This window comes from Thamnophis sirtalis, unplaced genomic scaffold (genome assembly GCF_051295495.1).
Source record: "Thamnophis sirtalis isolate CommonGarterSnake01/CBP01778 unplaced genomic scaffold, rThaSir2_p1.2 scaffold_7, whole genome shotgun sequence".
Taxonomy (NCBI): Eukaryota; Metazoa; Chordata; class Lepidosauria; order Squamata; family Natricidae; genus Thamnophis; species Thamnophis sirtalis.
This window is the reverse complement of record NW_028261387.1, coordinates 27,755,641-27,772,962: the sequence shown is the minus strand read 5'-3', so window position 1 is coordinate 27,772,962 and position 17,322 is coordinate 27,755,641. Positions and strand designations below refer to the sequence as shown.

Here is a 17,322-nt window from a genome sequence, read left to right as displayed (position 1 = left end):
TTAGCTATGCTTCCACTCTTCCATTGCTGGGCATAAACTATTCTTGCAGCTGTTAAGATATGTAGTGTTAAATATATTAACCCTTTTTATATCAAATCCTCTTTGATAATTCCTAATAGGAATATTTCTGGTTTTGAGTTCCAATCTCTGTCAAGTCATGTCTTCCAACTGGCATATATTTATGAAAGTTGTAGTGTGCAGGGATCATGGGTTCATCTTTTGTGACTTTCTGACAGACAAAGTTGACGGGGAAGTCAGATTCACTCGTAAAGATTGTAAAATGGGGAAAACTCACTTAACAACTGTCTTACTTATCAATGGAAATTTTGGACTCAGTTGTGATCGCAAGTTGAAGACAACCTGTTGTACAGGGGTCATATGAGTTCTGAGTTACTATGTGTTAATGGGGTTGAATGAGTGAGTATGTGCATGCACACCAGTGGTGGGTTTCTGCCGGTTCGCACCGGATCGGGAGAACCGGATGGTGAAATGGACCCGGAAGTAACTTCCGGAACGCCTGTCTGCCCCACCCTGTCACTCCTTGCTCACCCTGCCCATCCGGAAGCTGCTCCATCGCTCACTCTCCCCCGCCAGTCTGCACTATCCTAGCACAATTCGGTGTCAAGTTCCATACCTGGGAGTGGAGGTGGTGAATGGAGAAGCATGGAGAGGTCCAGCGGCACAATCCACCAGACAGCAGAGGCAAGCTCAGGAGTTTTCTCCTCGATTCCCCTCTGTCTTGCCTCCTCCAATCTCCCAAAGTTCTTTCCCCAGCTTGTGATAGCATTCTACTGGATTCCCCTATGTCTTGCCTCCTCCGATCTCCCAGAGTTCTTTCCCCAACATGTGATAGCTTTCTACTGGATTCCTCTCTGTCCTGCCTTCTCTGATCTCCCTAATTTCGGCCCTTAATCCTCCAGTTGTCTATTTTTGGGAGGTTTTCCCCTCCCCCCCTTCATAGGAGTTCAAAAGATTTTTGCCACATGGCTTGGGGGTGGTGGTCATGTGACTGAGTGTGCATGAGTGATGTCAAGTTAGCCATACCTGCCCGGTCACATGACTGCCAAGCCACGCCCACAGAATAGGTTCTAAAAAAAATTGAAACCCACCACTGATGCACACTTATGTATGCTTCCTGCTTTGTATAGAATCTGCTCATCCAGGATGGGCTGGCCAAGAGGACAAGCTTCCAGTAGTCTCCAGCCTGGGATCTTAGTAGAATAGGGATCTCAAAATAGGTTTCCCTTTATATATATTGTTAGAAGCAGGTTTTACGTAAGATTAAAAAACTACATAAATAAAAAGTAGAAAAAAGAGATATGGAAAATAAAAGGAAAAGATAACAAAAGGAAAAGAAAGATATCTAAAGAAGCGACTACCCATCTTTGCAGTACTTATATAAACATGATAATTACCATCTCCTCCCTCCCAAATTACATAGCATGCTTCTTCCCAAAAGCAATCCTTTTTAATTAGTAAATTCTAACATCATCAATTCATTTTTGTCCATTTTCAGCACAAAGTCCATAAATTTCCTTTCTTTGTTCCGTCCTTGGTCAAACAAGTCAATTTAGTCATTTCTGCAAGCTATACCATCTTTCTCCATTGGTGTATCTTCCATCTTTATGTATATAATAGACTCGTACTTCTTAAGAATTTTCAATCGCAGTCCTCTCATTTTGCGATAGCTTGCTTCCCTTGGAGAGTCAGAAAGGCAGCTAAAACAATTCTTTATCATAAGGCATTAAGTAATTTGGAATGTATCTTTCCATTGAAATAATTGATTTTATGAAGTTGTGAGCCCCCTCAAATCAGTAGTGGAGGCAGAATATGAATAATTATACAGAAATAAATATGAAGTTTCTGGGAATGGAAAGAACAGATTTAAATTTTCAATTGTCTAAAACCTATTATGCTTCTTTAATATTCAAAAAAACAGAAGAATGATTCATTTCATTTTTTAAAAAGGTTTATTTCTTAATTTAAAAAAGGGATTAGCATTAGGATGCTAAAGTCAAAATCATTAAAAAAAAGCTACATCAGCAAAAGTGATATTTTTAACATAGATGATGAAATGCTCTGTAGCTGCTGAACATTAAGTCAGTGCCTGCCGTTAAAGTTGTGGGTCCTTGTATTCTGTGGTCTGGTCTCAGTTGTATTTCTTGGGAAATACGTAAGTGATTTGGCTTGTCATTTTGTAGTAAGAAGTTGGTCAAAGTATTGTCATCTGCTGTAAACAAAACAGGAGAGTAAGTTATTATGATTACATTTGCAGCTGATTAACTACTTGGAATTGACCAGTGCTTTCAAAAAAGCCATTTCTTCTTCTTCTTCTTCTTCTTCTTTTTTTTTTAAAAAAAATATATAAATGGTGATTTCTATGAAGAAAGAGATATTTGGGAAAAGGAGGCCAACTATACTTAGGTTCCAGTGAATAACAAATAAATCTGGAGCTACCGAAAAAGACTTGCTCTATTGAAAACTGCATTCGGGTAGTTTCAATATACTTGTTAATTGTGCGGAGTATTGCAAGTAATAGAATAACCTGTGTGATCAGGTTGGTTTTTGTAAAACTTAGTGTGGAAAGATATAGCAAAAACTGGTGTGTTTTTCTGATCTAAACAGTGGTGACAAATCACTTTGGTGTGTAAAATGAATCATTTGGATGTGTTTCAAGGGGCTCATTTTCGAATCTTTTTATTGTGGCTTTTGGAAAGATGCAATAGTGTCCACTTATTTTTCCTTTTACATTAGACGTTTGACCCTATTGACACGAAACCACTCTCTGGTCATCTTAGTCCTGGCTTCCATAAAAGTGAACAAGAATAAACTCTTTACAGGATTTTCAGTACACTTGCTTGGAAATTCTTACTTCATTTCTATCCAGAATATGGCTGTGTGTGTGTGTGTGTTTATGTATATGTATGTGTAATATCAATATCAATTTATCTGTCTAGCCTTTATTGTCATTGTACAAAATAAATGCAACAAAATTGTTCCTTTTCTTATTGATTTGTTTAATTATTGGATCTGAAGAATTCTAGATAGATAATTATATCTACATTTATTTATTTATTTTTATCCCACTTTTATTATTTTTATAAAAAATTCAAAGTACTGAGCATATCAAATACTACTTCATCCTCCTGTTTTCCCCATAACAACAACAGCCTGTGAGGTGGGTTGAGCTGAGAGAAAATGCGTGGTCCCAAGACAACTGGCTTTCATGGCTAAAGTGGGATTAGAATTCATGGTCTTGTGGTTGGCGCCTTAACTACTAAACTAAACTGGCTCTAAATACCCATGTAATTACAGTGGTAGTGCCATGATGCTACATGAAATAAATTATTAAATTCAGCAACATCAAACTTTTATTCAAAGCACAAGATATGGAAAATATCATAGGGAAAATATTATTATGTGTGGGGCTAAATATAGAGAACTGAACCATTGAGTTCTCTCTTTCTGAAACAAATTATAGAAGGAGTGGCAGAACCTGGGGGCGGAGTCAAAAGAGGAATCAGCCTAGAGTCTCGTAGCCACAAATGAACCAAATCCAATCCCTCTTGAATTCTGTTGAAGTTTTCTGTGAGTTGAGTAGTGACAGGAGCAACAGAATAATAGAGTAATTGTGACTTTCTAATTAAACTAGCCTATTACTAATCATGCCTATGCATAAGAATCTGCTCAACTAACTGTTACCGTGTTTTCCCGAAAATACGACAGGGTCTTATTTTCTTTTTACCTACAAAATATGGCTGGGGCTTTATTATGGGGGGAGGGTTTATTGTTTTGGGGTTGCCAGGTGTCTGCTCACTTGCGAGCGGGCTCCCAAAGAGCCGGGCACAGCCTCATGGGTGAATGGCTGTATTGCGCTGTCGCAGCAGCGCAACACAACAGCCATGAAGCGACCACACTCATGAGCAGCCACCCAGCAAACCCTCTTTGCAGCCGGGCACTGCACCATTCAGTGACCTAGGGGTATCGCCAAGCCGCGTGAGTTCCTGTTCTCCGCCGCCCACCTCCTGCGGCTTGGTGCCTTCAAAATGCCACTGAATGGCGCTCTCATTATGGAGCCAGGGCACCTCTGCTATTGCTGCCATCCCAGCCTGGCTTTTTCTGTGGCTTCCAACCTGAGTCTTTCGGCAGTGGCCACTCTGGGCGCATACTCTATGATTGTGGGCCAGCTGCCTGCAGAGCGTACAACCATAGAGGGTGTGCCCAGAGTGGCCACTGCCGAAAGACTCGGATTGGAAGCCGCGGAAAAAGCCAGGCTGGGATGGCGGCGGTAGCGGATGTCCCCTGGCTCCGTAGTGAGAGCTGGGCCATGCATCACGAGGCTGGGAGGTGGGTGAGCGAGAGCAGAACAGCCACTCGTGCAACCCCCATCTCCAGCCCTGCAGAGTGCTATTCAGTGGCATTTTGAAGGCACCAAGCCGCGGGAGCTGGCTGGCGGCGAACAGGAACTCACGCGGCTTGGCGATACCCCTAGGTCAGTGAATTGTGCTGTGCCCGGCTGCAAAGGGGGTTTGCTGGGTGGCTGCGTGTGAGCGTGGTCGCTTCATGGCTGTTGTGTTACACTGCTGCAACAGCGCAACACAGCCATTTGCCCATGAGGCTGTGCCCGGCTCTTTGGGAGCCCGCTTGCAAGAGAGCAGCCGCCCGGCAACTCCCCTCTTCAGCTGGGCACAGCACTGCTCACCAACCTAGCAGTATCCCGAAGGCGCCAAGCAACGCAATCACCTTTGCCTCCCCCCAGGTTTCCATGGCTTGGCACCTTCGGGATACTGCTAGTTTGGTGAGTGACGCTCTGCCTGGCTGGAGGTGGGAGGTTGTCCATGGGGCTTATATGTGCATATAGCAGCCTTGCTACTTAAATGCCCTTTAAAGCAGAGGTCTCCAACCTTGAGAACTTTATAACTTGTGGACTGCATGCACTGGCTGAGGAATTCTGGGACTTGAAGTCCACAAATCGTAAAGTTGCCAAGGTTGGAGACCCCTGCTTTAGAGACACCACTGGGAGATGCCAGAAACAGCTGCACTCATTATTAAGTTGGTATTCTTTTCCTGCTTATTATTCATAGAGTTATGACTTGAAATATAGTTTGACATCCAGTTCCATTGGGAACAGGATGCAGGGTTCTCAGAGTACATAGAAAGGGCACACAAATATATCCATGGATATAAACATAGAGATAATGGTAATACATGCTGCAGAGGTTTAGTAATAAATATACGGAGGTTGAAAATGTAGTATATAAAATATCCTTGAGTAGACTGTAGCTTTGCTTGTTAATACCTTTTGTCGGAGGACAAAACATGAATAAAACTCAAAAAATTCTATATATAGAAGTTTATCATTCTATACAGAATGCTGAAACTTAAATTTGGATGGAGGGGACACCGGTGTTGTCTTAGCTACTGCATATGATTTAAATTTGTTTTTAAATTATATGAGCTAAAACTATCCTTTTTATCTCCAACAAAAAATTATCAGAATTTGCGAGAGTCTTGCTGGGAAAAAGCAGGGCACTTCTTTGATCTTCCGGATTTCTTATCATGGAAAGCAACAGGTGCCACAGCAAGGTATGCAAAATATTATGGCATGTTTTGTTTTTTCTCATCTCTTTTCTTGAGCCAACTTTTTCTTTTATTTATGTTGACTGTATGCAGTGTACATACACCTGCATACAATTTAAATTAGTTCTTGAATCTATCTTGCTGTTGTGCATTCCTGAACAAAATAGTTCCTGTGAGCATTTTCAGTTCTTAATTAATTGTTGTTACTATTGGTTCCCTAATTCCACATTCACATATCTGGAATTTGACCAATTCAGTACCAGTTTCTTGGAGACAACAGCTAGGTCATTATATTTCACAGGGGATAAAACATCTCTTTCCAATTTAAGTAAAAAGAAATCCAGATTTTACACCCCCTGTTGGAACTAGAGGGAGAACAGCCAAGGGTTTGAGAAAGACAAATGAATGTTTTTTTTTCTTTTGAGAGTTTACAAGCTCGTAATTCTTGAAATAAAACACATGCATTTTTAAGAGCAAGATTCCAGCATTTATAGTTTAAGATATATGTACATATATTAAATTGTAAAAGTTGATATTTTGCTCTGTATCTTTTATATTACGGAAATAAGAGAAACACAATCTGGAATGAAGTAACTTCAGTAAATTTGCTGTGGCTATGATAGGCAGTCATTGTAAACCTGAGCATTAATATTGCCAGATTTTATTAAAATCATGTCATAAATCTAGTATCAATAAATTAGGAATGTAATCTTAAAGGCTAACCTTAGCATCAGATATTGAAAATTCTTTAATTAGATTTAATAGTAGCCATAAGTTTGAGTTTCACAACTCTCATAAGACCACTTTTCCAGGACTAAAGCAAGCAAGGCCTTGCATGCAATCCAATTTTCAAATATTCCCCCTTTGAAGAATTTCTGCTCATCCTCTTGGAAGATCCAGGCCTGGACATTGTTATATTCTGTAATTCAATCCTATTCTGTCTCTAGCTGGATTCTTCCTAGGAGTTTTGGGGAAAGAACGTATTTCCGATCTTCTGTATTTTTATACTGTTTATGTAACTTTTAGGTGTGTTGAGAGGGGAGGAGTAAAATAAAGCAGGAATTGTAAAAGGAGATGCTGAGATAATTAACTTTTATGTAAACTGATTTTTGAAAGAGGAAGACTTAGGCTGCATTATACAGCAGAGAGGGCTAAGCAACTGCATTCTTTCCCTCTGTTTCCCAGGGACAGTATCACTGTGTGGCCCCTGCTGCCCTGCCCAATTAATCTTTTTAATCGGCTGGGAAATGAGTAGTCAGATTCAATGGTAAGAATTTACACACAGTTTATGCTCTCCCCCACTTGTGATACTTTGATGTTGTTCTGTGGTGGAGACAAAGGTGTTTGAAATGAAATGATAGTTTCATTGGTGGGATTCAAATTTTTTTACTACCGGTTCTGTGGGCATGGCTTGGTGGGCATGGCAGGGGAAGAATATTGTAAAATCCCCATTCCCTCCTGATCAGCTGGGATTCGGGAGGCAGAGAATAGATGGGGGCTGGGCCAGTCAGAGGTGGCATTTACTGGTTCTCCGAACTACTCAAAATTTCCACTACCAGTTCTCCAAAACTAGTCAGAACCTGCTGAATACCACCTCTGGATAGCTTCCTTTAAGACACTATAATTTTTTCATTTCTGATTGGGGAAAAATATAATTTGTTTATTTATTTAATAAATTTATGTAGTTGCCCAAGTCATGCATGGTGACTTCAGGCAGCTTACAGTATTAAAAATCCACCCCCCCCCCAAAAAAAATCACCACTACCACGATGTACAAACCTACTGGCAATTTCATGCCAGTATTAATCTGGAATAAGCAGGATGGGTCTAATTTATTAGTATTAGTATCATCAAATGGGACTGGTGCATGTCATGCAATGATTTTCTGGTATTGGTTCATCTCAGCATTGCAACACCTTGATGGATTCTAAGCGATGCTGTATTGAGAAAAAACCCATTCGTTTCTTCTTCTCATTTACACTGAGTACATCAAATTTTCTCTTTGCAGTTTGCTCTTTTCACCTATCTTGAAAACTTTTTCTTTTCCATTTGTTCAACTTCTCTTTGCTAGAGCACGAGTCTGAAAGCTCGGAAAACAAAACCTTTCCCCTCTGTCTTGCCTCCACTGATAACCTTTCTTCCACGAGTTGTCACTAAAACATATCTGCCTCAGCAGCAGGTGTTGGCCTGTAATTTTTCTAGATCTCACAATGCCATTGGAGCATTCTTTTGATCTGTGTGATAAGCAGCAGCTATTGTGTTTCCCTTTGACCAAACTGCTCAAGTTTTATGAAGATCCTGATTAGCTTCTATTCTGTGACTCTTGGTCAGTGTAGATCAGTGACTTGCGGTGAGGTTTATGGCTGGTGAGGCACTGACACAGGGGTTTCAAATTTTTTTAGACTTGTGGACTTCAACTCCCAGAATTCCACAGCCAGGCATGCTCAGTTCCGATTTAAAGCGACAGCATTTGTTTTTCTCCTTTGCGAAAAAGTTTTACTTCATTCTTTTTCTTCTCCCTCTCCCTCCTTCCTCCCTCTCTCCCTCCCTCCCCACTCTCTCAAACAGACACATGCACACAGAGAAGTTGGATACCTCTCTCACTCACTCACTCTCAAACAAACACAAACACAAACACAGATGTTGGATTGGATATATTTTTCAATGGCTTAAAAGCAGCTCCTCTGCCATACCGCCCCCATTCCCCTGCTGCCTTCCGATCCGAGCCTTTGATTACAGGTGGAGACACATTGCCTTTTCAAACTTGTAATCAGTGAAGCTGGGTTATATACTTTTATCCAGCTGTGTGTGTGGGTGTGTGTTTTTGAAAAGGCAATGTGGCTCTGCATGCAATCAAACTTTTTGAATTTCTCCCCCCTCCCCACACACATACCTTTTCCAGCTGTTTCAGAGAGGATTTCAACTCTGCTCTTGCCTGCCATCATGAAAAGAAAAAAAATGTAAAAGGAAAAAGGCATGAGCTCTGAGGTCAGACTGAGCTAGTTGCTCCCAGAGTCTCTAAAAAGCCTCTAAAAATGTCCTCTACAGCAGTGGTCCCCAACCTTTTTATCGCCGCGGACCAGTCAGCCTTTGATAATTTTACCGTGGCCCGCTGAGCGCGCGCAGGGGTGGGGGGGCATTGTTCGCGACGACACATTGATTGTTCAGTATGGCTAGCGTAGATAGCGTAGCACAAACTGTGCCTACGCAAGGCTACGCTACTAGCACTGTCTACGCTAGCCCTACGTAGCTGCGCAGGCGCTCTTAGGTTTTTTTCAGGAATCGGCCAGCGCTGAAGCGCTGAAAAGGAATGAGAAGGGCGGCGCTGGACACAGGGGGGCGGTGGGCCGCTGGTGACGTCAGAGTGCCACCAGCGGTCCAGTAACACCCCTTGTGCCAGTTAGCCCTAATTTGCATACAGAAAGAAACTATGGCCCCCGGCCGCTGCAGCGATCATGGCCCCCGGCCGCTGCAGCGATCATGGCCCCCGGCCGCTGCGCGGCCGGTGCCAGGTACTCCACGGCCCGGCACCGGTCCGTGGACCGGGGGTTGGGGATCACTGCTCTACAGGAGGCAGGAGAACGATGTGCCTCATCTACGTCAGGAATTTTTCGGCTTTTAACCTTTGCTTAGCTCTGCTCGAGTGATCATAAAGTCAGACTAGATGAGGCACCTTGTTCTCCTTTCGCCCCCTGTAGAGGGCACTTTTTAGAGGCTTTTTTAAGTTAAGCATTAAACAGAGTCATCCATGGTGATTCTGGCAGCAACTAGCTCAGCCTTTTTCCTTTTGCATTTTTTTTCTTTTCATGATGACAGTGGTGAGGCTCTGCCTCCCCTGACTGCACGTACCTGGTGTAGATAGACATAGTATAGCTTTTAAACCATGCATAGAGTTGTACCCTATCCCAAACTCAACAGCTTTACACAAAGTGATAAGACTCTGAAGTATATAACAAAAGAAATGTCATTTTGAATTAAAAATATGTTTTAAGATTAAAGACACGATGGCTCAGTGGCTAACATTCTGAGCTTGTCTATCAGAAAGGTTGGCAGTTCTGCGGTTGGAATCCATAGCACTGCGTAAAGGAGTGAGCTCCCGTTACTTGTCCCAGCTTCTGCCAACCTAGCAGTTCGAAAGCAGTAAAAATGCAAGTAGAAAAATAGGAACCACCTTTGGTGGGAAGGTAACAGCATTGTGTGCATCTTCGGCATTTAGTCATGCCGGTCACATGACTACGGAGATGTCTTCAGATAGGCTGACTCTTCAGCTTTGAAATGGAGATGAGCACCACCCCCTAGAGTCGAGAATGACTAGCACATATGTGCGAGGGGAACCTTTACTTTTTAAGATTAAGCTTCTGAATCTTACGTACAAACTGTAAAACAGGTACTCAATTTTTTTCCCCATAAAACTTAAATACACCATTTTATTTTACTGCCACTTGCCAAAGAATCATACCAGGGTTTCTCAACCTTAGTTGCTTTAAGATATATGGACTTCAATTCCCAGAATTCAGCAGGCAGACTGGGGAATTCTGAGATTTGAAGTCCACTTGTTTTAAAGTGACCAAGGTTTGGAAACCCGGAATGAAGCTATAAATCACCATTGTGGTGCAGTGTCTTGCAGCATATATAAAGCAGGAAGATTTTGAGATACTTTCTACATTATTTTCTGATTTGTTCTGTTCCATTTTTTCCCTTTGCAGTGTTTAATTCCTATATAATCAGCTGAAGTAGCACCTCAGTGTTCTATCTCAGTCAAAGCATCTGGATTGGGTGTCCTTAAGGATTAATATCTGCAATCTGAAACAATTTATACATTTGCTCTTTTTTTAAAAAAAAGTGCATTACTTCTTGATTGATAAACATACATTCTTTTCACTTTAGAAAACCAAATGAACTAGTTCAGCACTGAAAAGAGGAGATGGAGGCAGAAATTGTAATGGGTATTTGGCTGGCTGGCTGGCTGCCACAGTCACAAAGAACTCTGAGCCAACCATGAAGTCATGCCGAATTGAAGGAGTTTCACTGATCCAAAGCACGGTGTCTTTAATTTTATAAAGTAAAGTCATCTTAAGCTAGACTATTAAACAAAGACCCTTCAATGATACCGGGAGAGAATAGTGCTTGTACATTTTAGTTTGAAAACATGAAATATAGTGATATGAAAGAATTCACTTTTTCTCATTTTCTATGACTAACTTCCCCAGCCTTGAGCATAGCATTGGCACTCTGCATTTCCTGCTGTTCTAGGGGTATGTGAAGGCTTGGTACGAAATTTGAGAAATGTATGTACTTTTCTATTTTAGGAAAATGAAGTCAGGAATTGAATGTGTGTGTTGTTGGCTGTGAGGCTGTGATTTTACCCTGTGTGGCTTGGCTTCTCGCTATTTTTATTAGTGAGTAAAATATGCCAAGTCCTTATTCAACAGAATAACCGGCATTCTCGTCTCCATTTCCTAAAGACTCATGTATTAATCTTTAAAACTGAGATATAGGTTCTGGTAAAAGTAGTACAGAAGGATAAAAGCAATGGAGAATAAATAGAAGATTAAATTTTTGTTTATTACTGTCAGCATAGGGCCTGCTATTAAATGCAGATTCTAAGGTCAGATTATTATTATTATTATTATACAATTGTATCACAGCAGCCAGTTGTTTCACCGGATTTGGCATTGGTTACTAGTCGGGCCCCACCCAGGGGCCTAGGATGTCGTAACGTATTTTCGTAATATGCGTGCAGATCCAAGCAGTGCGGCTTTTTGCATTTGACTGATGGTGATTTTGTCAATTTTTAACTGTTTTAAATGTAATTCCAGTGCTTTTGGAATAGCACCCAGTGTGCCAATTACCACTGGAATTACCACTGCTGGTTTGTGCCATAGTCGTTGAATTTCAATTTTTAAGTCCTGGTATTTTGCGATTTTTTCATGTTCCTTCTCAGCTACCCTGCTATCACCTGGTATTGTGATGTCTATGATTGTGACCTTATTTTTCTCAACCAGTGTGATGTCTGGTGTATTATGCGCCAGTATTTTGTCTGTTTGTATGCGAAAATCCCACAAGATCTTGACCATCTGATTTTCGGTGACTTTTTCAGGCTGATGTTCCCACCAGTTTGTTGCTGTTTTAATATTATAATTTTTGCACAAATTCCAGTGGATCATTTGTGCTACTGAATTGTGCCACAATTTATAATCAGTCTGCGCGATTTTTTTTACAGCAGCTGAGTATGTGATCAACAGTTTCGTCAGCTTCTTTGCAAAGTCTGCATTTGGCATCATCAGAGGATTTTTCGATTTTGGCCTTAATGGCATTTGTGCGGATAGCTTGTTCTTGCGCAGCCAGGATTAGTGACTCTGTTTCTTTCTTTAATGTACCTGTTGTTAACCATAACCAAGTTTGTTCACTGTCCACTTTATCTTTTATTTTTTCCAGAAATTGGCCATGCAGTGCTTTGTTCTGCCAACTCTCCATTCTTGATTTTATCACATCTTTTCTGTATTCTTGTTTCGTCTGTTGGGCCTTCAGTAGATTTTTGTTCTTTACTTCGATTAATAGATGTTCTTGAGTTTATTATTATTATTATTATTATTATTATTATTATTATTATTTATTCTATCATTTTATAGATGACAGACCTTTTAATTTGCTGACATTTATTGGCCTTCTTTGTCACCTTTATTTTTTTGAGAGTGAGATGATTGACGGCTGTCTCCAAAGCCTATGTATATGGAACCTAACATCAGTAGCCATACTAAAGATTTTAATGACAAACCATTCTAAACAATAAGAACATTATATTGTCAAAGCAGTCATTCTAATGAAGGTGCTTATAGAGATTGTGATTATTTTTGGTGTTTAATCATAATATGCTTTCTTTGATTTGATACACAACCTTGTACAAGTCCAGCAACTGAAACTTATTGAATAAATTATGATTAAACAACCCCAAGATTAGTTCACATTAATCCAAACATTGTCAGATTGCATTCACATCATAACAGTATATCATCAGCATTACTTAATAAAATGTTTAATTTCAGCTCTGGGGCATTATGAAATCTAATGCCATTAAAGCAATAGAGCAGTCCCAGTAAGTTAATGGCAATTTTATTCTAGATAGAGATAGAATTTACCATGTAAGCAAATCCTTACACATTTATAATCTAAATTAGGGGATAGGCAAAATCATAGTTCCCACTTGCCTCAAGGGGCTGCAGGTGATCCAACACTCAGGGGTTTTAAGAAGAGATTGGACAACCATTTGTTTGAAATGGCATAGGGTTTCCTACTTGAGCAGGGGGTTGAACTAGAAGACCTCCAAGGTCCCTTCCAACTGTTATTCAGTGAATTTTAGCTTCAGTAAGTCAAGTAAATTGCAATGATTGAGGCAGCTGCATTCAAAATATTTGAAAACTGTTCCCATGATCTAAATAACTATGCATTAAATTTTATTAAAATGCTACACCTCATTCTTTTGTTAATTGAAAATTGTACTTGATGAGATTGTTGAGAGAGACTTTAGGAATGAATACTTTGATTTTCCTGCAACTCGGTGGGAGGGGCTACAGCCGGGTTAAGTCACAGCCTGATTGGTCCAGAGACTGAGGGAATTTTCTTAAAGTCACCATCCTTCCCTATTGGCTCCCAGTTTCCTCTTAGTCTCCTGGCCCAAGCACTGGTTTTTGGCTCCTTGAGATACTAATATTTGTTATTTAATAGTTATTTAATTCGATTAATTGGATACTCTAAATTGCTAAATTATCAGACTGCCGGCCATTGAGGCTGCTAGTCAGTCTCATAAGGAGGCAGGGCTCCCGGTCCTTGCCTCTGGGCTGAAGGGGCTTGTCCAACTCCTGGGTGTGCAGGGGTGATGAGCTCCCATCACAGCTGAGATTGTTAGAGGCTTAAGGCGACAAGGCAGAAGGACAAGATTGTCGTTAGATCGGTGGAACACGAGCCGAGTCACCGGGATTATCCCAGACGCACCCTGGAGCCGCCGCACCTTAAAAGCTTGCCACGTCATTCTAGCCTCGCCGAAGCATCTCCTAAGAGTGCTTCGGAAGTCTGTGCAGCAGCGCGGCCACGCGGCCAAAGCAAGTGGGAGCAACACTACTAACTGACTCGCCGAGAGGCTTCCACCTCAGAGGCACCTTATCAGGCAGCCTCTTTCTCCTTTTGCCATGAGGCGCGGTGGCCATTTTGGAGCGACCTCGTGGCGCCAACCTCTGCAAGGCCTACATTGTGATCAGCGGCAAGAGCTCTTCCAACCGGCAGCGCAACCGAATATCGAGGCCGAAAAGGCTCTGGTTCGACTTCCAAGCAGACCAGGCATGTGAGTGACGCATGGCCTCTACAAGCACCGGGATGGCGCAGGGCCCTGAGGGGAGCAATGAGGAGGAGAGAGAGGAAGGCCAGGTCAGGTTGAGGCCTAGGGCGATGACTTCTAAACCTTCTGCAGATCAGCGCCCCTCTAGGGCCACAATGAGAGATGAGCTTCCTAAATAGAAGGCCTTGGAAGAAGAGAGTGGCCAGGGCTGAGAAACTATCTTACCATGTTCAACCCACTTCTCCACACAGATCCAGGTCTCTGGTGAGGCCCATTCCTTCCCCCTCTCCCTCTCGTCCTAGGGGTTTCAGCCCTTCGTCCCCTTCAGTCTCCCCAGCCAGATGTGACAGGCAGATGGCCTCCCCTTCTCCCCCTATTTCCCCTAGATCATTTAGGGATGGGGGTGGTGAGCCTTTAGATAGGGGATCCGGGAATTACCTCCCTCCCTCCCTCCTAGCCCCTCAAGACCCATCTACCACGCGACCCTCGGAGGAGGACCTGGAAGATTTAGACCTCTTACCTGAGAGCATCAGGAGGCTTATCACCTCAGCAATATCTAGAGGCATCACATCAGGGTTAGTCCAAAGAGACCAGTCATCACAAGGAGCTTCTAGATCCCTCTATGACAATAGGTGCCACAGGTCTCCTTCCCCGGCCCAGGGCCTGATGACACGTCAGGTCTGTGCAAGTCGGTCAGTTTTCATCCTGACCTTGGCCCGCCTCCTGGGCAAGATGGAATAGTACCGTGGGCATGGTTACACTCTCGGGCACAGCTACACTCTCAGACACTGCAGTCGCTACTCATCCCATATCAACGTCATCGGATGAGCAACTCCTTACATCTGATCAGACTGCCCCCAGACCTCCGCTGGTCCCTGAAGTGGTGGTTATCCCCGGCACTGCATCACGGTTCCAACATCTGGGAACTGGATCGCATTACCATCACCACAAACGTGAACCTTTACAGCTGGGAGACCCTGATGGACTCCAGAATTGCATAGGGCCGTTGGACAAAATCGGATTTTTGCCACAATATCAATTGGCTGGAACTGAAGGTAGCCCGCCTGGCACTCTTCTATTTCCGGTCATACATCGCCAGCTAACATGTCCTCCTCTTGATGGACAACATGACCACGAAGGCACACATATATCGACAAGGGGGGACTCATTCCAGATATCTCTGGCTGGAGGCTCAGAGGCCTGGCCTCTGGGCAGAAAGGAACCTGGCCTTGATTTCTTCAGACCACATCTCGAGTATGGCCAATCATCAGGCTGACTGGCTGAGTCGGGCAACAGTCGGTCACGGGGAGTGGCAACTGCTTCTGGAACTTTTCCACAGGATTTGCCAACACTTTGGCTGCCCGCTAGTGGAACTGTTCGTGAGTCCAAGCAATACACAACTGCCCCGGTTCTTCTCCCACTTCTCAGCATGCAATGCTGAGAGGACGGATGCACTCAGAAGCCCGTGGCCTCAAGGGCTCCTTTATGCCTTCCCCCCCTTCCCCTGATCCAAGTGACCCTGAGGAAGGTAATATTAGAGAGGGCACACATCATCCTAGTAACCCCGTATTGGCCGAGGCGGCCTTGGTTTGCAGACCTCCGGCTGCTGTCCATCTCTCCCCCATGGAGGATCCCCCAGGAGGAGATCACCCTGTGCCGGGGGGTCCTAATGCATCCGGAGCCCCAGTGGCTCCAACTGACCACCTGGCACTTGAGCGGCGCCTCCTAAGGGGGGGCTCACCTCTTGGCTAAGGTCATTTCCACAATCAAGGCGGCCAGACACCCATTGACCACACAAATATATAATTCCACGTGGTCGGCGTTTCCTTCCTGGTGTGAAAGACTTCGTCTTTCCCCTGCCCATGTGTCCCTTGCCCAGGTCCTAGAGTTTCTCCAACACGCCCTGGATATCGGCCTTTCCCATAACACCTTACGTAGGCAGGTGGCGGCCCTCTCTTCCATCCTGGGAGGGAATGGTTGTTTCTCCTTGTCCCAAGCCCCCTTAGTTAAGCGGTTCCTCAAAGGGGCAGCAAACGTGCGTCTGCCTCCTGTGTATCGCTTTCTGACACGGGACCTTTCTACTGTACTCAGGGCCCTCACGGGAGCCCTCTTCGAGCCTTGGAGGACTGTTTACCTCATATTCCTCACTTTGAAGGTAGTTTTTCTCATCACAGTCACCTTGGCTCGATGCATATTAGAGTTGGGAGCTTTGTCATCCAGGGATGAGCTTTGCCAATTCCATCAGGACAGGGTTGTCCTTAGATTAGATCCCACCTTCATCCCAAAGATCAACACTCTGTTTCACAGATCGCAGGAAACCATACTTCCCAATTTCTGCCTGTCTCCTTCTCATGAGAGGGAACACCTATGGCACCAGCTGGATGTACGTTGCACCTTGCGTATCTACCTTAGGCGGACATGCCCCTTCTGCCGGTCAGAAGCTCTCTTTCTATCCTTTCAGTCCAGCACACTGGGTGCTAGGATTTCATCTGCCCCCATTGGTAGATAGTTGAGACAAGCCATCAGTGAGGCCTACTTAGCCTTGGGCAGGGCCCCTCCCCAAAAGATCACGGCCCATTCCACAAGCAGTCCTGCTACCATGGCCACGTGGGCCACTAGGGCTCCTCTGGAGTACATCTGTGGGGCGGTCACCTGGGCTTCCCCGACGCCCTTTATTCGACACTACTGTTTGGACCGTTTCACCTCAGCGGACGCGTCTTTCAGGCGTCGTGTCCTTCAGCAGGTAGCGACCTCCCCTCCCCCGGGGTCTTCATCCCACCCAGGGACTTAGCTTGGGTATGTCCCTGTTGTAGCCCCTCCCGTCAAGCTGCAGGAAAATGAACGTTGGTCCTTACCTGAATGTTTCTTTTCTGCAGCAAAGGCGGGAGGGGCTACATCCGCCCTAGATAGTGCAGATAGGCCCGGCGAGGGGCGGTCGGGGTTGGGGAGGATGTGTGTATGGTCTGTATGTGTTTTCCAGTTATTGCCTTACATAAGATTACAGTTTTTCCATTCGACCTCGAGGAAACTGGGAGCCAATAGGGAAGGATGGTGACTTTAAGAAAATTCCCTCAGTCTCTGGACCAATCAGGCTGTGACTTAACCCGATTGTAACCCCTCCTGCCTTTGCTGCAGAAAAGAAACTTTCAGTTAAGGACCAACGTTCTTTTTGTTTTGATGTATTTTCTCTCTCTCTCTCTCTCTCTCTCTCTCTCTCCCCCCCCCCCTTCACTCCTCAGTCTGAAGTAATTTATACTGAAAGCAGAATTCTCAGGTCTCCCACATAAATTGCTCTGGAATACAGGTTCTGCATTTTCTTTTTTGAAATGATCAGTATGAAAAGGAATTCTACCATTTATAGATTCTGCAGAACGGCCTATGAATAATTCTCTCAGCCAAAAGCAATTACT

At 43.6% G+C, this 17,322-nt stretch overlaps 1 protein-coding gene across 4 annotated transcripts in view; it reads left to right on the top strand.

Annotated features, from left to right (window-relative positions):
- FGGY (FGGY carbohydrate kinase domain containing) overlaps window positions 1–17,322 on the top strand; it is a 178,245-nt gene that overhangs the window by 25,909 nt on the left and 135,014 nt on the right. For all 4 annotated transcript variants that reach the window (XM_087719589.1, XM_087719588.1, XM_087719587.1 and 1 more), the window contains one exon: window positions 5,498–5,586. In XM_087719589.1, coding sequence (XP_087575715.1) covers window positions 5,498–5,586 — 89 coding nt within the window. The remainder of the gene's footprint in view (window positions 1–5,497; window positions 5,587–17,322) is intronic.